Source organism: Myotis davidii, unplaced genomic scaffold, assembly GCF_000327345.1.
Source record: "Myotis davidii unplaced genomic scaffold, ASM32734v1 scaffold174, whole genome shotgun sequence".
Taxonomy (NCBI): Eukaryota; Metazoa; Chordata; class Mammalia; order Chiroptera; family Vespertilionidae; genus Myotis; species Myotis davidii.
Genome location: NW_006289087.1, coordinates 2,755,259 through 2,776,481, shown reverse-complemented (window position 1 = coordinate 2,776,481; position 21,223 = coordinate 2,755,259). Strand labels below are relative to the sequence as shown.

General features: G+C 44.4%; 2 protein-coding genes across 2 annotated transcripts in view; one reads left to right on the top strand and one right to left on the bottom strand.

Annotated features, from left to right (window-relative positions):
• Window positions 1-8,409, top strand: part of MIA3 (melanoma inhibitory activity family member 3) — a 31,579-nt gene extending 23,170 nt beyond the window's left edge. The window contains exons 16-26 of the mRNA XM_015562342.1: window positions 190-431; window positions 1,915-2,016; window positions 2,618-2,678; window positions 2,778-2,813; window positions 2,889-2,956; window positions 3,078-3,175; window positions 3,586-3,720; window positions 4,452-4,517; window positions 4,876-4,952; window positions 6,558-6,696; window positions 7,594-8,409. Of these exons, the coding sequence (XP_015417828.1) occupies window positions 190-431; window positions 1,915-2,016; window positions 2,618-2,678; window positions 2,778-2,813; window positions 2,889-2,956; window positions 3,078-3,175; window positions 3,586-3,720; window positions 4,452-4,517; window positions 4,876-4,952; window positions 6,558-6,696; window positions 7,594-7,901 (1,332 nt within the window). The 3' untranslated portion in view covers window positions 7,902-8,409. The remainder of the gene's footprint in view (window positions 1-189; window positions 432-1,914; window positions 2,017-2,617; window positions 2,679-2,777; window positions 2,814-2,888; window positions 2,957-3,077; window positions 3,176-3,585; window positions 3,721-4,451; window positions 4,518-4,875; window positions 4,953-6,557; window positions 6,697-7,593) is intronic.
• A 3,514-nt stretch (window positions 8,410-11,923) lies between these two features.
• The window catches only part of AIDA (axin interactor, dorsalization associated), a 20,858-nt gene continuing 11,558 nt past the window's right edge, over window positions 11,924-21,223 (bottom strand). The window contains exons 3-8 of the mRNA XM_015562341.1: window positions 18,730-18,793; window positions 18,466-18,572; window positions 17,247-17,369; window positions 14,872-14,994; window positions 12,382-12,499; window positions 11,924-12,255 (exon numbers count right to left, since the gene is read on the bottom strand). Of these exons, the coding sequence (XP_015417827.1) occupies window positions 12,159-12,255; window positions 12,382-12,499; window positions 14,872-14,994; window positions 17,247-17,369; window positions 18,466-18,572; window positions 18,730-18,793 (632 nt within the window). The 3' untranslated portion in view covers window positions 11,924-12,158. The remainder of the gene's footprint in view (window positions 12,256-12,381; window positions 12,500-14,871; window positions 14,995-17,246; window positions 17,370-18,465; window positions 18,573-18,729; window positions 18,794-21,223) is intronic.

Genomic DNA, 21,223 nt, shown 5'->3' with positions numbered 1-21,223 from the left:
TGGTTGAGCATTGACCTATGAACCAGGAGGTCACAGTTTGATTCCTGGTCAGGGCACATGCAGACTAGATCCCCAGTAGGGGGCGTGCAGGAGGCAGCCAATCAGTGATTCTCTTTTATCATTGATGTTTCTATCTCTCTCTCTCCCTTCATCTCTGCAATCAATAAAAAAAAATTTTTTTAAATAATCATTGCATTGGAAAGAGAAAGAATGGTTTTCGGTGTTCGTGTTTCCCACCCTCAAGTTGCCCAGTCCTTGTGCACACGCAGCTCACACGTGTTCTCCTCTGCAGACCAAATAAAGAAGTTGGAAGACGAGCGCAGCTCCCTGCAGGCCGCTAAGGCCGGGCTGGAGGAGGAGAACAAGACCCTGAAGCAGAAGGTGGAGATCCTGAACGAGCTCTACCAGCAGAAGGAGATGACGCTACAGAAGTACGGTTCTCCCGGGGCGTTGGCAGCAAGACGGTCACTTAACTAAAGGCGTGACTATCCGATCACTTTGTCTCCTTTTTAAAGATTACCAAGGTTTTCCATCCATGATTAAGTTAGAGTTGCCTTTTTTCCCTTTCTGCCCCATTTTCCATAACTTGCATTTTTCTTTCCATTCTAACCAGTTGTCAGAAATTATTTGAGGGGGAGTGGTGTTGGTACTAACAGTTACTGCTGCAGAAGTGGGGGTTTTTTGGTTTTTTTTTAATGATCCTTACCCTTTCTGTAGTCTTGAAAAATCCTGAGTGATTTACATACATTATTTTTAGTAAAGTAAATACTTCAAAAGGAATATTTAGCTATTGAAGATATATAAATCAAATACACTAAACATTACATAATGTAACCGTGCCAAGGATGTTGGCCTGTCTTTTAGATTTTCATCACCACATCTCGCAGAATGCCCCATCAGCTTTGATTGAGTGGCACATAATAATAGTATCTGTCCGTACTTTAATCTTAGCATCTTACTAGGTAACCGGTCTATTATAGCCATTCATAAAATACTGGCTGAAGTATTGAATTTTTCTCTTTGGTGTTAACCCTTTTTACTATAGCGCTTCTCTCATTTTGCTTCTGATTCATAGAAAATTAAGTTTCAAGTTAAGTGTCTTTTGAATCAAAACTATGTGCAGAGGGGTCCAAGGGTAACAAGAAAATAGTGTTTGTAAACCGTTAAATGTTACAACCATTGTCATTTATGTTACAGTAGATTGACAGCGTGAGCTGGCAGGTTATTGGGTTAAAGCCAGTGTCCCGTAGATAGTACACCGAATAGGGGACAGTCAGAGTCTCTTTCTCTTCAATGGACATTGCCAGTCCTTGGCTTTTCTCCTTATCACAATCCCACTGAAGCAGGCGGGAGTGGGATTGGGACCTAAAGTGTGGAAGTGGCTGTGGTTAAGTGCACAGACAGGAGACGTGTTTTAAAGACTCTCTCTTCAGTGGACTGTCTTCTCATGGTGCCAGCCTTCAGCTGAGAAACAGCCCTTCCGGGACAGGAGTAAGAGAAGCAGTTACAGGTCTCCCCGGGGTAGGAATCGGAATCTTCCCCTGCTTTACCCTGATGAGCTGGACTGTCGGGCAGATTCGCCCTGGCTTCCCACAGGAGGCAAACGAGCTTTCATTGTCTCCAGTCCCAGAACGCTGCCCGTGGGCCGCCTAGTGTTTTCTCATGTCTTTGTTTATTTGTGAAGAAGTAGAGAATTGCGAAGAGAAGTTGGGAAGTGCAGGTGATTTGCCCAAGGCCAGGGCTTGGCTCGCATCCCCAAATGGCAGGTGTGAGGGAACCTCTGTGAATCTGTGTGCACGTCTGAGCCTCTGGGAGAGGATGGGGAGGAAGGGGTTGAGGATTCGAGTGGAGGCATTGAGACAGGCACTGGGGGAAAGGAGACACACTTTCACTCGGCGACTGGCTCTTCCCTAGGAAGCTGAGCCAAGAGGAGTTTGAGCGGCGAGAAAGGGAGCAGCGGCTGTCAGCGGCCGACGAAAAGGCGGTTTCAGCGGCAGAGGAGATAAAAACCTACAAGTGAGTTCAGGCTTTTAACAGAAACCACTCGTTCAGTTTGCACAACAAACTGGCACATAAATAATGGTGAGAGGACATGAGTACATTTAATTTGCACAAGGAAAAAAGAAATTTTCACTTAGTAAAGGAAAAATATGTTTAATAACAATTTCCCAACACCCAACACTGGTAAATGTAAGGGAACTTGGTTCATGCTGGCAGATCTGGGTGGTTTAAGAGCTGTTTTAGGAAGGCAGTTTGCTCTCTGGTGTATCAGACCTTTAAAATGACCGTGACATTGATGGGCCTAGTGCTCAGCTCTAGGTAATGGTCCGTAGATATAATTAAAGGAAGAAGCTTTATGGAGGGAGCTATTGATAGCAGGCTTATATGAGAACATATTAAAGAACAGTTAAAGAAATTTTAATGTACCAACTCATAATCTCTGGCTGCTACAATAAATAAGGACATTAGGTAGCATTAGTTTTCATTATAACCATGTAAAATACGTTTCTGTTAGGATGAAACCTGTAAGGGTACAGTTACAGTAAAGGGAACATGGGAGGATCATGTAACATCGAATTCAGTTGTGCTGGACGGATAAAAGCAAGTGTATTTTTAGGTGGAGAATCGAAGAGCTGGAGGATGAATTGCAGAAAACGGAGCGCTCCTTTAAAGACCAGGTGGGTATACCGCCCGGCAGCTGCAGGATTCTTTGGGGTCTCTGACAGGCCAGTGTAATGAATCCATAACCATATTTTTTGACGTGTTATCTTTTTCAGATTTCTGCTAATGAGAAGAAAGCGCACGAGAACTGGGTAAGGCTTCTTCCCTTCCCTTTATCTGGCGCATAGTCGACCACAGCTGAACTTGGATACGTTTTCCTCCAACAGCTCAAAGCTCGTGCGGCAGAAAGAGCTATGGCTGAAGAGAAGAGGGAAGCAGCCAATTTGAGACACAAGTACGTGGCTTTGTTCCCTGTTTTGTCAGCTCTTGGAGGTCTTCAAGGCTGTGCTGAGTGGTATTTAATAAGAATTGGTTTCCGATTTCATATTTAAGTCCATTCTTTCTCCTTATTCAAGGTTATTAGAATTGACCCAGAAGATGGCGATGCTGCAAGAACCTGTGATTGTAAAACCAATGCCCGGGAGGCCCAGCACACAGAACCCTCCACGGAGAGGTGGGGAGCGCTCTTGAAGGGCAGCAATCCGTATTTTGGTGCAAACTGAATAGAGGTTGCTTTTTATTTCTGTGTGTAATATAACGATGCCCCAGAAACAAGCCTAAGAACTTAACACAGTGCGGACCAGTAGTTCTAGTGCCAGCTTTACCCAGTGGCCAGATAAGTTTTCTGTTGAACGAGTAGAAAAAACGTTATACATAAATGCTAAAGGCACGCCTTAAAATTAAATACCCATGGCATTTTGAAGTTACTTATTACATGTTCTTACAAGCTAATATCATTTTAAAGAATTCTCGTGATTGGCCACAAGCCTTAGAACAGAAAACACGAGAATTCTCGTGATCCGTCCGCAACATGTTAAAGGAAAGAGGTGGCCTGATGTCGTAACGGTGGACTGTCACCTGCAGGCCCCCTGAGCCAGAATGGCTCTTTCGGCCCCTCACCCGTGAGTGGTGGAGAATGCTCCCCGCCACCGAGAGACCCACCCACGAGACCTCTCTCTGCCACGCTCAGTCGAAGAGATGTGCCCAGAAGTGAATTTGGTGAGTATTCATATTCACGTTACCTGTAAACTGTTTCAAGAGCACTTTCCCCTTTTATTTGAGAATTCTAATGCAAACTTTTTAGACTCTGTGCCTAACATAGAGAATTTCTTAATTTTACTTATTTCGAATAGTCTACTGCAAGATCTGCTTTAGAACAGAAACCATCTATTTGTTATTATTAATTTTATTTATCTTATATATAAATATGTAAAGTATATTTACACTTAAGTAAAAGCATAAATAATACTGTTTTTGTTTCTATTTTTATGTTTTACTGTGATGTGTAAGCCTTTATCTGTAAAATAAATTTCTATGGAGTTCCCTTTTGAAATATTACAAAAGTAGCCTTAAGACTTTAGAATTTCTGCAGCAACCATTTCTCACTATAGTATGAAATGCTAGGTCTTTTTTCTATTCATAACTATGTCTATGAGACTCGGTAAGATAAGGAAGTCATTACATGCAAACTGAAAAAGGTGAGCATGCGCTCCTGCATCAGCCTGCGGCGTGCAGTCCCTAACCAGTCCGTTCATCGCAGGGTTTGTTGCCCTTCTTTCTAAGACAGCTCCTACTTTAATTCTCCAAGTCTGGGCATAAATTGTGATGTCCCCTCATAGGTGCTGGGGCCCTGTTTTTAATGTTGCTTTCAGAGTTGAGCCCTGCCCCGCCCACAGTTGGTTTATTCCTCCTGAAAATCCACGCAAGGGCTCTGTTCTTTCTTTCTCAAGGTTCAGTGGACGAGCCTCCACCTCCTCTCCAGTGCTCTGAGGCACCTGGGAGCCCCTCTGCCTCTGGTAGGGACCTGGTGTGTTCAAGGTCTAAAATCATGGAGGCAGCCGGCCAGTGTGGCTCAGTGGTTGTGCCTGAGCCTATGAACCAGGAGGTCACGGTTCCATTCCTGGTCTGGGCACGTGCCCGGGTTGCGGGCTTGATCACCAATAGGGGGTGTCTAGGAGGCAGCCGGTCAATGATTCTCTCTCATCATTGATGTTTCTATCTCTCTCTCCCCCCGACCCTTCCTCTCTGAAATCAATAAAAATATATTAAGAAAACAACAACAAAATCATGGAGGCAGGGGGCAGAGGGGTTTTTATTCTTCCTCAAAGAGTATGTAACTCAGAGGAAGTCTGACTCATCCTCTGGCTTCGACAGACCCCGGGTCTGGTGCAGCTCCCATGATGAACAGCAGCCCAAGAAGCGCGTCCCCGTCCAGGGTGGGTGAGGGCAAGGTACGTATTCCCGGAAGCACTGCGCTGTGCCCGCAGCCCTCTCTGCGCCTCGTCCATCACTGTGTGTGTGTGCGGTTATCTCTCTACTGTCTCATTTATTTTTTAAAAAGCAAACGGTTCCCCAGGAGTTTGAAGGCCCTTCCGTTCCCAGCACCACGCCTTTGGCAGAGCATCCAGGAGCAGTGAGTACTGAGGCTAAGGACTGCCCTGGGCTTGTCACACCTAGTGCCTTTCTGGAAAGGACACGCAGGCCCTGGCACGAACCTGCCTGCGTGAACTTGCACGGCCGTGTGAGCTTCCTCTGGCCTTGGACTTGCGAGTGATTCTCTGCTGCTGAAATCTGGCCGGTTGACTGGTCTCTGTTTTGGTTCGGTGATTAACCCGTTTGGAGTGCTATAATTAACTCAAACACGTGCACAGGCATCACTCCACCTTACACCGTGTGCTTCCGTGTTGAGCGCTCTCAAGGAAAGTAATCCACCGTGTGGGGCGTAACTCATCGTCAGTCCCTGTGCTGGGAAGTCTGCTATTTAAGACCCTCTCCAGTTGTGCAGTGGGCAAACCCTAATTTGAATAACCTGCCATCACAGCGTGGTAACAGAAGGATGTTTGCCGGGGGTGAAACACTGACTAGTGAAAACCTGTCATTACTGTTGTGCCAGTTCCGGCGAGAGCCTTAAATGAGGTTCCCGTGAGAGTCTTGTCTCTCATGTAGCGGCTCTTGCTGGGAGTCCTCTGTCATACCTCACAGGGCTTCTCTAGCTTGAAATAGAAGTGCATGCGATGGAATTATTTAGAATTTTCAACCCAGTTTCCCGTGAGGAAAGATTAGTCCTTATCTCACAATGTACAGTATCACTGGTGCGTGAAGGTGAGGATTAGCGCCATGACTACCTAACTTCACCAACATGGAACATTGTTTCTGTTGGAAAACATTTCCCATTCGGTGCAGGACCCCGGAACACACCTCTTCTGACAGGTCTTTTCTCCAGGGGCGGCTTGAATAAGACCCAAGACCCCTTTAAGTCAAGGCTTCAGAGAGAATAGCCTGCTTTGTTAGGGCGCAGTGATGGGGAGAGCAGCTGTGACCCTGACTCCTGCCTTAGCCTCCCGTGCTGGGTGACCTTGGCAAAGTGTCTGCTGCTCTCTGTGCTCTTTGATGTTTACAACAAGATGATGGTACTTAGAGACCTAGAGACCTGAGAGTTAGATGAAAGGAAATTGAAGGTACTCTGAAGAGTAGCTATGATGACAGGTGTAGAGAATGGATTTTTGTTCCCTTCCTTCTCTCCATTCTTCGTCTGGAAATAATGAGCTGTTGTGGTGAGGGGAGGGATGTGGGAGGGAGGGGATGCTTTGGAAACAGATCACTGTGTATAGCATGGTGTGAAGGACATACCAGTAGCAGCATGACCACAGCAGAACTCACTGCTGTGCCTCTGCCTGCCAGGCTGCCACTGGGACCAGTGGGAGGAGGGCAGTGTCTTGCACTGGTTCTGCCCACTGGCAGGTGCCCGGCATCGGCTTCTTTGGGGTTCTGCTGGTGCTGGTGCTTCTGCCTGTCATTCCCGAGTGTTTCAGACCTGAACCGTTTCTGCTCTGCAGGTGAATATGGCTGCAGAAGGGCCCCCTCCATTCCCAGGCGTGCCCCTCATGGGAGGCCCTCTACCACCGCCCATTCGCTATGGACCACCTCCTCAGCTCTGCAGGCCTTTCGGGCCTCGGCCATTTCCTCCACCGTTTGGTATGATGATGGACTTGCCAACCACCCTTCTGTGGGCTCCTTGCTAAGATTTTAACAGTTACTATCGCGGGCTCTGCAATGAAAGGGTAAAGCTGGCAGAATCCCTTTGAACTTGTCTTAAAGTTTCTTAGGACACATGGGGGGTGGGGGAGCGGCTGCATAATCTCCCTCCGCTGGGGTGGGCAGAATGGTATCTCTTGTAGACAGCAGAAAGGGGCTGCTTATAGGAAGCCAGAAATATTACTGCTGCAGATGTTCACTGAACATCTGGGGCTGCGTGCCGGGCTCTATGGTGGATAGAACTCACTACTCTCCGAACTCCGAGAGCTCAGGTTGTCCTATAGGACCAGCTACATACGCCATATGTGTGAATGCGTCAGAGTATAAAGGGAAGACTAAACCCTCACTCCCCACCTTGGGAATAAATGGGAAGGAAGTTTGAAAGAGAAGGTGGCGTGGAACAGCTACCTAGTGGATGTTGCTGAGTTTAATTAGGTGGAGCTGGAAGGCCTTCCCAGAGGGGCGAGCACCTCGATTGTGATGATGAGCCCCACATGAACTTTTAATGGACACAGCAGTAGACAGGATTCCTTTACCAAAACTTCTTTACCTTGTGAAACCCGTTTTCTCATAATCGGTCAAATACAAGCCAAGCTCTCGTGAGATAAAGATGGCAGACTAGTGACGTAGGTAGAGCCATGTTGCAATCCCGCTTGTGCTGTTTCATGGCTGGCCGGCCAGAGGCCTGTCACTTGAACCTGCTGAGCCTGTGTGACTGATGTATACAGTGGGGCTCCCACCCCCGGCTTCTAGGGTTGGGAGAAATGAAAGATGAACATTCCTGGAATCCCCTACACGGAAGTATGTTCATACGTGACGCCATTTCTATCTTCCCAGGTCCTGGTTTCCGGCCACCTCTAGGCTTAAGGGAATACCCACCGGGCGTGCCACCGGGGAAACGGGACGTGCCTTTCGACCCTCGAGGATTTGTACCGGGACACCCTCATTTTAGACCTGGAGGCTCCCCTGGCCCTCGGGAGTACTTCGCTCCTGGCCCCCGACTACCGCCCCCGAGCCACGGCCCCCCGGAGTACCCTTCACCTGCTGCAAGAGACTCACTGCCTCCTGGATCCAGAGAGGAGCCCCCACCTGCCTCTCAGAGCGGCAGCCAGGGCCCCTCCCAGACCTTGAAGCAGAGCCCATAACTCCGACACACAGCCGGAGAGGAAGTGGACTGTGCACTACCCATTACAGTCTCAAATCCAAACGTTTCAATAAAGTTAGTTTTTAGACCTAAGCTGCCCCGGCAGTGTGCATTTTTGAGCCAAACAATGAAAAAATACCATTTCTCCCCTCAAATGAACATCACCTCGTAAGCTAGAACCCCCTCCCAACTTTGAAATGTGCAATAAAGAATACCTGTGTCTTAGTTCGTGTAGCCTATGTAACTGTTCAATGATTTAGGACGTCATGAAAAATATGAACATTTCCTGTGGAAATGCCATAAGAACATGTATTTCCATTTATTATCCTGTTTTTAGTGGACACCAGTTGAACGCAGAGCAACGGTGTTCATAAGCTTGAATTTTTAAAGTATCTGGTCGCAAGGACTGTTACGCTAAAAATGTTTACTAAGAAATCACTGAACTTTATCTCCCCTCTTGCTGAAGTTCTTTGTAGTGGAAGTTCATTAAAATTTGGTTATTAATGTTTCCCAAGAGTCTGTGGATTCATTCGACTGTTTTCTCATGAGACTTGTGCCATTTGGAAAGGTGAAAGCTCGGGCTCCCAGCACCAAGTTCCCTGTTGCTCCCGGCTCAGCAGGTTCGGCCTCCGTCACTCAGGCCCCAGGACTGAGGGCTTCCTCCACTTCAGAGCAGCCATGGGCCATCTGACAGCACTCAGGCGTTCTGTGACTCCCTGCCTGAGTCATTCCCGAAGATGAGTTTACAGCAGGTGCAAGGAGTGTCTGCCCTGATGTTCTGTTGCTTTTGCCATTTGTGCATTAAGGGTGCACAACAGAAGCCCACCGGTTTGGTTCAGTGGTTGAGCATTGACCTGTGACCCAGGGAGTCAAGGTTCAATTCCTGGTCAGGGCACAGGCCCGGGTTGAAGGCTCGATCCCCAGTGTGGGGCATGCAGGAGGCAGCTGATCGATGATTCTCTCATCATTTATGTTTCTCTCTCTCCCTTCTCTGAAATAAATAAAAATAGGTATTTTTTTTTTAAAAAAAAGGGTGCACAACAGAAAAATGAAAGCCATGTCTTGTGACCATAAAAGGAAATTTCTTTTATTAAAAAAAGTAAAGTCTAATATTTCGTCCATACCTTGCCTATGATTTTCAATGAATATGGCGAAAACCATCAGGACAGTAGAATACTCTGAGAAAGAGTGATTTAAGATTTGAAGGCTTGTAACATGCCCTAGGTCAGCAGCCATGGGCTGACCACAATTCTTTTTGGTGACTAATTCTTCTCCACAGTTAATATTTGAATGTTGGCATTTGTATTTAAAAATCAGTATATCTAAGAATTTGGGGTTACACCATACTTAAAAAGTACTTACTACACCATGGATTTATTTATTTTAAATTTTAATTTTTTATTGAAATTTTAGAGAAAGTGGGAGAGAGAGAGAGACATTGATGTGAGAAACACGATCAGTTGCCTCCTGTTCATACTCCGACCAGGGATTGAACCCACAACCTGTGTATGTGGCCTGACCAGGAATCAAACCTGCACCTTTCAGTGTACGGGATGATGCTCCAACCAACGGAGCCACACCGGCCAGGGCTACACCATAGTTTTAAAACAATGTTTCTTAAGAACTAACTCTTTAGACCCTTTAAATTATAGTAACTTAATAGTATATTTTAAGAAGTTTAAGATTTAGATTAAATCAAAATGATAAAATGCTGATATCCCTGTTAACTTTTTGACTATACTCTCCTGTTCTCTGAAGGTCTATGATATATTACCTACACCAGGGCCTGTCATTGTTACATTTACTCCACTAAGAACACCCGATTACAGAAAGCAAAAGCCTCACTGTGAAACCTAATCTTCCTTCATACTAAACCACTACCACATACACCACTTTAGATTCTAAAGATAAGCACCTTCGAAAGAAGATAACCCTTTCAAAATCCATAAGCAACACATCTTCAGCAAAAGAATTCCATCAATAGGTCCTCCCACTTAATATCAAGAATAGAAGAAATCTGAGAAGAACTCCATTGTTAACAGCCAAAGTTATTTTTTTAACCATGTAAAATAAGAGTAAATCACAAGTGGAATATTTCAATCTCTTTTAGGACATAAAATAATGATGAACTTAATATAATTTCTATTTTTAAATAGCATTTACATGTAGATTATACCAGCTAGGAAGACAATCAAGTAGGAAAAGTAAATTGAACCTATTTTAAAATCAATCTAAGCTGGAGTCTTTGTGCCCCTAAAGCTTTGTGGGGTATTTACCTCATCTTCCTGGAAAGTCAGGAAGCTGTAGAGAATTCCCACGTCGCCGACCTGAGCACCTCCGCCCCGTTCGGGATGCCGCCTCTCAGCCCTCTGGTGGCATCACTTGGGCAGTGGAGCCGGGCAAGCTGCCAGTATCCAGAAAGGGCAGGGACCATCCCTCAGTTACGTCACACTCGGCCATCTCGCAAGTCACATCTAGTGCAGAAGCCATCTCCAGTCATGGTGTGTCTGGGCGTGGTTTTTAAAATCATCTCATTTATGAAGCAGCAATGTTTCAGCCAGAAAGCATTTCTACAGTTGTGGTTATTGTTCAATGGCTGGTTTTTTTTTTTCTCATTTGAGAGTAAATTTAAATAATTTACTGTGGGATGTGGAGTATTCTGTGTCTACTGCTTCAAGACAATCACTTGCTTTGTTATTTCATTCAGTTCTGAATTAAAGCTAAGCTACTCACACAGTGTTCAATTTAAGCTTCTTTAATACTGATGAAAGGCATGTGTAGTTCATATAAAACATACTTCGTGAACAGTAGCAGATGCTTCATATAAATTAACACTTTGATATACATGTCTTACGGTCTATGAGAAAAGAGAAAGAACAATATATCGGTTTTGCTACATTTTAATAGTAGGTTTTTTGAGAGAGAATTTTTTAGGTCTTGTCAGCAACAATCAAACAAAAGGTCCTGAGTCCAGCAGGGTACAGAGCGCTGCCCCTACCTCAGTTTACATGACGTGGAGGAAGTGTGGTTCTTGCCCCTCGAGGAGCTTACAGTCTGGGGGGCTGACAACTCACAGTCTAAGAGTTGAGTGAACAACGAAGTTATTTAAGGCAATTCCTCATCCCCTCCAGCTACTGTGGACGGAACCGTTCTGAAATTAATCTAATCAAGATGAGAAACCAGACTAAACCTGGCTGAGAATTCTTCCAGGCTCCTAAAGTTCCCGACATCCATCTCAGTAAACAGAATCGACCCAGCGGACAACTGAAAAGATTAAATCTCTTGAAGTGCAAGGGCTGGGACAACTTAATTGTGGCCACTTATTTTAAAAAGCAAACACACTGAACAGTATGACAGGTTATTACACTAGTTTAACAACAGGCCAAGTACTGCACCACATTCCCCTCGCGCCAGCACTGGTCATGGAAAGTAGTGACATGAACTATGTGGGCTCTACAGAAAGCCCAGCCCGATTTAATGTGTATCAAACAGGTGCCTCGTGTATACTATGAAAGTTTTATTTATGCCCCATTAAGTAAAAAATAATGTAAATAGTCAAATTATAACAAGCTAATGACCTGCATATTCCCATATGGATGAATGGTGATATATCTAAACAGGAAATAAAGGGCAATTCTATCTACCTATGTAAAAAAAAAAAAAAAATAGAGTGTCTAAATTTCGTTCGCATACTTGTCCTGTAAGAGGTATGGTTTCACAATCAGTTGTCAGAAAACCAGCAGTTATTCCTGCAGTATCTCGTTAGCATCTGATTCAAATTTCTGTTCCAAACTCTCCAAAGCAGTTCCACACTATCCTACCCACATCGGCCCAAAGTTTGACATGAATTCAAAAAACCAAAAGAGCGTAGTGGAGCAGAAGGGAGTAGACGTGTAAACTCTAGTACATTCTTATTGCTGTAGTTAAGTTTGAAGATGAGCACATCCTACCCACAACAGTGTTGTTCCAGGAAGCAGGGCAGTAGTGGTCAATTAGGAAGGAGAATATTATCTGCACAATCAATAAAAAAGTAAAAACATGTTTCAAAACCTACAATAAGCCTGTATCCAAAGGAGTCTGACATGTCAGTGACGTGCTGGACATGGGTTCTGTGCTGTAGCTTTGCAGGGGGCTCCCTCTGGCCCGCTGGCCTGGCAGGGCCTGCTTCCTGCCTGCTGAAGGGAGAGGATTCGACAGAGCTACGATGGTTCTAGTGAGTGGTAACATTCACAGAAGTTCCAGGTTACTCATGGCGGGGTCATTCCTTGTGCAAAGTTTGATGTAGATGAAGATAAAGTGGTTTCTTGGTCAATAATTGCAATTTCTTCCTTTTAAAATCAGTGGGTTTCTTGTATCTGTAACCACAATAGAAAAACCACTGTTTAAAATACGTTGATAATCGATCTATTTCAAGGTCACATACTAAGAAGAAATACTAGTCAGCATTCCATTAGTACTGATTCCATACCCGCATCACTTACAGTTCTATTACAATGGGCCCGGGTTTAATCTCATCCATCTCCATGAAGGCGAAACACTTGGTACTGGTAAACCTTTTTTTAGGCTTGTAGTGTTTGAATTCAAAGAAGATAGCTGCACCTAAGGGATGGAAAAAGCATTAGCCACGGACAGCACCATTCTTGACAATACATTGTCTTTGATCACCAGAAGCATATGAACAAGCAACTGGCATCATTTTATAAAGTAACCTTTGCTATAAGGTCTGATGGTATGTCTGTGGCTGTCACTCCAAACTCTAGCAAAATTTCTGAGCCAGACTGATCGAAGAACGGCCCCGTGAAATGAGAATAGCCTAGGACAGTGATGGCGAACCTTTTGAGCTCGGCGTGTCAGCATTTTGAAAAACCCTAACTTAACTCTGGTGCCGTGTCACATATAGAAATTTTTTGATCTTTGCAACCGAACCTTTTGATCTCGGCGTGTCAGCATTTTGAAAAACCCTAACTTCACTCTGGTGCCGTGTCACGTATAGAAATTTTTTGATATTTGCAACCATAGTAAAACAAAGACTTATATTTTTGATATTTATTTTATATATTTAAATGCCATTTAACAAAGAAAAACCAACCAAAAAAATGAGTTCGCGTGTCACCTCTGACACGCGTGTCATAGGTTCGCCATCACTGGCCTAGGAAGATGAGCTGGCATGCTTATAAACGTGAAGAAAGTACAACACGCGTGTTATAGGTTTGCCATCACTGGCCTAGGAAGATGAGCTGACATGTGTGTAAACGTGAAGAAGGTACAGCATATTCATTAGTATTCATATCAGTTCAAACTAGAGTCACTGTACATAACGAATTCAAAGCTGGGAAAAATGAATGGAGTCAACTTCTGAATACAGTCCTATTTTTAACACCCTGCGAGTCAAGTCGTCAAGAGCACGGCTCAATAAAACAAACATACAGTGGGGCCTTGACTTACGAGTTTAATTCGTTCCGTGACAGAGCTCGTAACTCAAATTACCCGTATGTCAAATCAAAAAGTGAACGAGTGAGACACGTGATGCTGGGCTGATGTTGTGGCATTCACTGTGACGTTCGCTGCGCCAGCTAGCCGTGGGGTATCTGAAGCTGGCTCGTAACCCGAATTTTAGCTCGCAACTCAAAGCAAAAAATCGGCCAAGAGACAGCTCGTATCTCAAAGAACTCATTAGTCGGGACACTCATAAGTCAAGGCCCCACTGTAATCTAAGAGCCCGTGAAACACGCCCCCTCACCCTACATCAGAAACATTTCTCAGAGCAATGGAGTAAAATGGAAAACAAAGTTTTGTTGTATTTTCCTGCAGAAGGCACACTTCACACTGACATTTCTTGGACATTATTACTTAAGCACGTCCTACCTACTAATGCTGCTAACACAGCGATTCTCAAACTCTGGCGGGCCCAAGCATTTGCATCTCACCAGGAAGCTGCTCACACTCAGAGAATCACCTTCTACCAGGAGCGCTGCAGGACAAATCTTTTATTTTTTAAAATGCTTTTATTGATTTCAGAGAGGAAGGGCGAGGAAGGGAGACAAAATCATCAATGATGAGAGAGAATCATTGATCAGCTGCCTCCTGCACGCCCCACACTGGAGATCGCCCCACACTGGGGATGGAGCCCACAACCAGGACGCATGCCCTGACTGGGAATCGAACTGCAACCTCCTGGGGTTCATAGGTCAACAATCCACCACTGAGCCACACCAGCCGAGCAGGACCGTCTTTTAGGACACAGGAACAGCAGCACCGATTTGAGAAGGAAAAGATCAAGTGTTTTAGAGCAGCGGTCACCAACCGTGGACCACTGGTGGTCCGTGAGGTGTGAAAGGTTGGAGCCCGCTGTGTTAGAGATGTGGCAACTGTTCCACAAGCACATGTATATCTTGTGCGATCCTCCCACGGGGTTTGAACATGCAAACACCACAACTGAATCTCGGGTGGTAAAGGGACTCCGAAGTCTTCTGTTCAAAGAACACTGGCATCCGGTGGACAAAGGCAGGAGAAACATTTCATCCAAAGAACCGTGCAACTTGGAAATGTGACTTCACCTTTTTAATCATTTGCTCATGTCCTTCCCCGTCCTCCTGCCAACTAACGCAAACGATAGGGTCTTTCTACCCAATAGATTCCGCTGGAAAAAGTGTTTCTTTCAGCTACTAGAGCCTTAATCCTTAGGGAGCCCTGCTTCCCCAGCCCTTCATATAAGAAAGCTTTCATTCTATTCTGTTGTTAAGGATGATAAGATTTTACTGTGGAAGACTGCTTTATTATGTGTTATTTATTATACGACTAGATAACACAATTCCCGATTCCCACATTTAAATATAAATACATATCTCAATCAATTCCATAAACACGATGTGACATTTCCTTTTTCCAACGCTGCTGGGTCCACCAGGCCCACACACATGAACAAGAGGAGAATTCTGAGCACAGGGGGTCAGTTACTGACGATTACACACCTTTGGTTAATTTTTCAACATGCTTCTGGAGCTCAATGTCCACATTAAAGTGAACGTAGGTATCTTCTTTTCGTGAAGCCACAGGAGTATCTTGCACAGGAGTTAAATCTATTCCGTTCAGATCTAGAGAGGAAAAGAATTTCTGTTCAGCAGCCTTCAAATGCACAGACTCAAACACACAGGAACCCCCGGGTTCTGTTTCCTAGAGGCCGGCAGGCTCCTAGCTAACGGGAGCTCCCACCTGGTGTGGGCGGCCACCTGAAGGAAGGCCTGTGGTCTCCAGAGGTATGTGGAGGGAGCTGAGGAGCGAGGGGGGGACCTCAGAGACCAGCAGAGGAAGGCTTGCCATGACTGGGTACCTGAGGAAGTTTGGAGAGCACACAACGTGATCTTATAGTTCAGAGGTGAAGGAGCATTGCGTCTTCCCCAGGAAACAGGCCATTATATTCCTGTGTGCAATAACTTCGGAATGTGAATAATATCCCTACTTCCCACCTGATCAAGTGCATGGCATGGGAGGGCCTGTGAACTGACCTCTATCAGAATTCCCCTGTTCTATTCAAGTCGGAGGACCAATCGGACATGAAAGCTGCCAATGAAACCTCTCCATACGTGAATGCTTTTGCATGTATATAACATACATCCTGGTTCCATTTGCTGTAACATAACCTGATTTACAACAGCCAGATGGTGCACTATGTATGGAGCATGGTTTTAATTTCCTGGAGCCGGGAATCTTCCAGTTTAATCAAATTCAATGGGGACTCGCTTAAGGACTCCTCGGTGTTTTACTCCACAGGCCCATCTTAGGGGACTTAAAACGATTTAGCACATTTCATTATTTCAGTTCCTAAAGATATTTACACAAAAACATATTTCAGTCCAAGGTGTATGCAAAGGTAACATAATAGCTATCACGGTATCATGACATTGTGTGTTTTACCGTGTATATTCCCAAATGAGATATGCGGCTTTGCTAAGGGCCTATGAACAGTGTCGGGCACAAATGCTTTCCAGTCGACCTTGGACTTGATAACTGCACATCAGGAGATGAGGCAGCACCGCACTAGTGCTGTGGATCGTGGTTTCTCCATGTCACAATTTTCCTCCGTGGCCAAGTTCCTTTTTCTTTTATTTGGTACTAATGAACCCACATGCGTCTGAATTTATCTCTGCCTTTGGTGAAAGCTCTCTCCAATTCATTGCAGTCCAGATCTGTTTCATTGATTTGCCTCAAACTGCAGATTAACTGTGGGTTGGATTAACTGTGTTGTCATTTCTGAATAATTGTATGACGACTTCATTCTCAATCACTCAGTCACTATTTTTAAAAGGCCACAGAGTGCTTTACAATAAAGTTCTGTATAAAATGCGTGGCGATGCAACAAAAGAACTCAACTGCTGTGGTTCCCCTCTTAAGCCAAAGACAGAAAAAGTTGTTTTCAAGGCATCAATCATCGGATAGTAAAAAAACAAATTCTAGGACTAACCATGTTTAACGCCTAGAGTGTCGGGGAGCGCGATCCCGCTCCTCCTGTCTTTCGCCAAAAGTGCCGGGAGCGCTATCAAAGCTTTGAAATGGCATCCAGTTCTAAGTCTGTTTTTATTAGTGATGATGATATTGCTAAATATGTCAATGTAGTAAAGGTTTCCTTAATTTTTTGAATATGTAACTTCATTTACTTGCGATTGATCATTTTTTTCCTAAACTGCTGTAAAATCAGCAAAAACGCCTTGGGAATTTTAGCATAGTTCCTAGGATATTGGTTGGCACTCAAAGGGTTAATAACCTTGGTAACATAGTTCAGGACAAGAAACACGCCACGTTTTAGCGTCCCCCAGGACTGCGTTCTGGGTGTGGATGTTTACGGATATGTCCTGTTTCCCTTCTCCACGGATGATTCATCGACGCCCTGACTCTCGCCCACCTGGGCTCGGCTCTCCTAGACAGAAACGAGGGGGCCTCGCGTGGAGGCACCAGGGGACCGGAGAGCACGGCTGTGCAAAGGGAACCACACACCCTTGGGAGGTGGGAGACATTTTTTAAACATGTTTCCTGAAGGATGTCTTTGCCGTGAAGACAGTGCGTATGTCTAGGCAGCACCCTTGATGGAATTTTAAGAATAAAAGACATAGGGGGAAAAACCTCGAAAGCAAACATGAGTGTAAGTTATAACAGGAAAATGCTTTTAGTAAATCTCTCAGAAATGTTTGGAGAAGGAATGATGCCCTCCTCTCGGGGATCTTGCCTCACTGTAGAATGAATGAAAAATGAGCTGTCATAGACAGGAGAGTCCCGCCGCCCCCATTTATCCCAATGAGAAACAACATTTTATAGAAGTCACCAGAGGGAAAACATGGAGGCAGTTATTTACCCTTTACACTGACTGTGATGTAGGGGTCAATGCACTGCCCGGCATCTTTCAGACCGATCTTCTCAATTCGGATCGTTAGCAACGTCATTCCGGGTTCTGACGGCAACCTCGGTAATAAAGTACCTGGTAACAGAGAAACAGCCATAGAAATGAGCTCCACTGGTAATTTCAGAGTCAGTATTTTACGTTATTTGCTTTCCTACCCACCCCCACCCCCCAGGGCCAGGCGGAATGACCAGTGTGATTGATTAAACAAGTACCACAACCATGCACAGGAAAGCGTGAACAGAGCTGGGCCGAGACTATTACTCTGGGAAAGGCCTGCTCCCAAGGTCAGCCCTGGGCACGTGTCTGGGAACCTGGATTCGGGAGGGTTCCCACAGCCCCTGATAGGAACGGCCACGGTGCCTAGCTGTCTGCACAAACAAGGCGATCTATGCTGAGTGCCTGCTTTCCTCTGGGAGGAGGAACTTTGGCCTGTGCCCGGCAGAGGGTGGCTAAGTGATCAGCCCAGTACCAGCTCGGGCACTGAGTCCCTACTGTGCTGGCCGACAGAACACATCCTCATGTGCTGCCCCCATTTGTCTCTGGGGGAATTAATCACAACTTGACTCTACAGCAGTGATGGCAAACCTATGACACGCGTGTCAGAGGTGACATGCGAACTCATTTTTTTGGTTGATTTTTCTTGGTTAAATGGCATTTAAATATATAAAATAAATATCAAAAATATAAATCCTTGTTTTACTATGGTTGCAAATATCAAAAAATGTCTATATGTGACACAGCACCAGGGTTAAGTTAGGGTTTTTCAAAATGCTGACACACCGAGCTCAAAAGGTTCGCCATCACTGCCCTGCAGGGAGGACTCCCGGAAGCTCGCGCCTGGCTTCCCCACTTGCTCGCATACCTTTTCCCCCTGCTGGTTCTGTTCTTGTACTTTTCTCACTGCAATACATTATAGCTGTGAGTACAACTGTATGCTGAGTCCTCCTAGCGAATGACCAAACCTGAGGGTGGTCTTGGGACCCCGACACAGTAAGATACTTTCAGACCACACTTCCAAAATAGCTCCTGCCAATAACATGGCCATAAGCATTTGCTTCAGACTGACACGGGCTCTGGAGATGTCTTCCTCCCCACTAGCGAGAACCAAAATCAGTTCCAATCGCCCTGACCTGGGATTAAGTTACGACTATTTTAAAACAAAGATACCCACCGGGAACTCTGGCAGGAAAGGAATCAGGAGACCCTGCTCCAGCACCACCCTCTTCCTCATCTTCTTCAAATTCCAAATTCTCTTCTTCACCAGGTGCTAAAATTCTTCTACATGCAAAAGGACAAACATACAATGAGCTACAAAACCAAGTATTCTAGGGAAGCCTCCCAGCTGCTCACTTCCCAGGTAAGATGCTGATATAAACAATGTTGACACAAACAGGTGTAAAATAAGAAAACGAGTATGGGTGCGTATTTACTTTACCTTAAGGGGACGGGCTGAACGTCAAATGGGAATTCTTTGTTATAGGTAAGAATATTCTTTAGGACTAGAATAAAAAGAGAAAGGAACATGAATTCTTCTATGAATCAAATTTAAAATGTTACCACAAATGACTGTTTTTAATCAATTTTCTCTGCATAGTAATAATTTTTGAAAATGGCCAATCTTATTGTGTCTTTGTCCGTGCACTTAGAGGTCTTGGCAAATGGAAATCTCCGTAGGATGCTCCAGCCACTGATAATTTCAAAGTTCTCTAAGGAAAGGATAAGTTCCAGCGCCTCCAAGCCCTCATGGAAAACAAACCCCCAAATAGTTCTATGTACAAAGCCCCAGGTGAGACATGGGGACAGACACGTAATGCCTCCTTCCTGGAGCACGACATTCAAAGACTGACATCAAAGATCACCAATCAAAGGTACATGAACATGTCTTATTCTATGTCCTGATTCGATTTCCCCTCAACTACATGAAACTGGTAAAGTTTGGTAAACCTGGTTATAATGTCCATTTATAAAGTTTACTGTACACACACATGTATTATACACATACACATAAACATTATCATTTATGATAAAGGTTATTACATACGTACATATACATAACATACGTGCACACGAACATAAAGAAAGTCTTATCCTCAAGGGAAGTCTGAAACCACACGCTATGGCCCCAACTCCTGGACTATGGCTGTGCTCGATGATTACATTCTGGCATGTAAACTTACAGGGAGGAGTTCTACTCTTCTGCCTACGTTGGAGAGGTGCTATAAGTATGTGCTCCATATCTAGCCTTATGGGTTTCCAGTAACTACCTGCAATTATATGAAGGTGAAGTAACGGCATTGACTGGGCAATCCAAAACGTTCCCAGGACTTTACATTCATCTTATCCAGCCTAATTTTGGAGTCCTGCAGCTTAAAGCTAACACAGGTATCTCAAAGGAGGAAATCCCAGCGCACAGACTGCAATTATATGACTTCAACAGGAGTGAGATGTATTTACCAGACTTCTTATAATATAGCGCCCCTATTAGTCCTTCAGTGAGAGAGAAATCTGAGACTTGTGTCTAGATTCTCATTCATTCTCATTCTCTCTATCTCTCCCTCCACCTCTTGCCCTTATCCTTCCTCTCACTCTCTTCTTCTCAACAAATGTGCCTTGAATGTCCACAATGTCCCATGATGTGTGAGATATGGCAGTGATCAGGACAGAGGTTTCTTGCCCTCACATATGGATCTTAGGCCACAGTGAGGACAAGCAGACAATAGATGAGCCAACAGGTTAACAAGGTAACGTAAGATTGTGCTTAGCGTGATAAAGGCCCCAAACAGGAACCCTGTGCAAGTGGAGGAGGAGAGAACTTCAGCTGAGGTGGCAAAGTAGGCCTTTCCCAACTGACTTGTTAGAAGATGTGTGAGCTGTGACCTGGAATGACAGGAACCGTCTCTAAGTAGCTCTGGGACAAGGGTTTTCCAAGTATTAGAGAACAGGCGACAGCAACAACAAAGGCTCTGGGGCAGGAACGAGTCTGACTTGTTCAAGGAATAGAACGGACTGTACAGCTGAATTGGATAAGGGGGAAGTGGCAGAGATTTGAAATGTGATATGTTGATATTACTAAGGATTAACATAAGAAAATTAAATGACTAGTACCTTCAAGATCTTAGTTTTAGTATATTTCAGACAGGATTATCAAGAGATTTAAAAACCCTTGAAGGAAAAATATATTAGCAAAACAAAGCAACCAAGTCCACATATTGAAAGGTATGGCCATTCATTAATTTTCCTTTGCCTACAGTCTTAGAAGAGGCAGAGGCTGGCTGGACTAAGTACACTTAACTTAAAATGCATCAAACACCAACTTGTAGGAAATGATCCTGATACAATAATTAACTCACAAGTACCTAGCTTTAATCAAATCACAATTACAGAGCATAGCCTACTGAGGTACAATATGTACACTGATGTGCCTTTAGGAGGCAAGAACCAATTAAAGTCATCTAAAAAGCTAGTAAGTATCAAGGAAGGAGGGAGAAGTCCACATGAAAAGAACTATATAAATTCAAAATATAACAGAATGAATCCCAATAATGCTATCTTTCCTTTCCATTCCTACCCCTAATCTTAAAAAAAAAAAAAAAAAAGCAAACAAAAGTACAAGAAATAGAAGACTACTGCAGATATTAGTCCAATCTTCTAATATGTGTGTCAATAAGCTCTCAGGAGCTTGAACTGGAGATAGTTAGGATTGATGTCGATATTCTAACGTTACAGGTATTAATATAGAGTGCAGTGGAGAAAACACAGACCCTGGGGCCACTTAGAACCCTGGTCAATATTAAGTTCTGGAATAGTGTGGTAAAGGTTTGGGAGGGGTGGATGTGGGGTGGAGGGGGTCAATGGGTAAAAACAAAACCAAAGGAGAATCTGTAATACTTTCAACAATAAAGATTAAACAAAACCAAAAAAACCCAGTT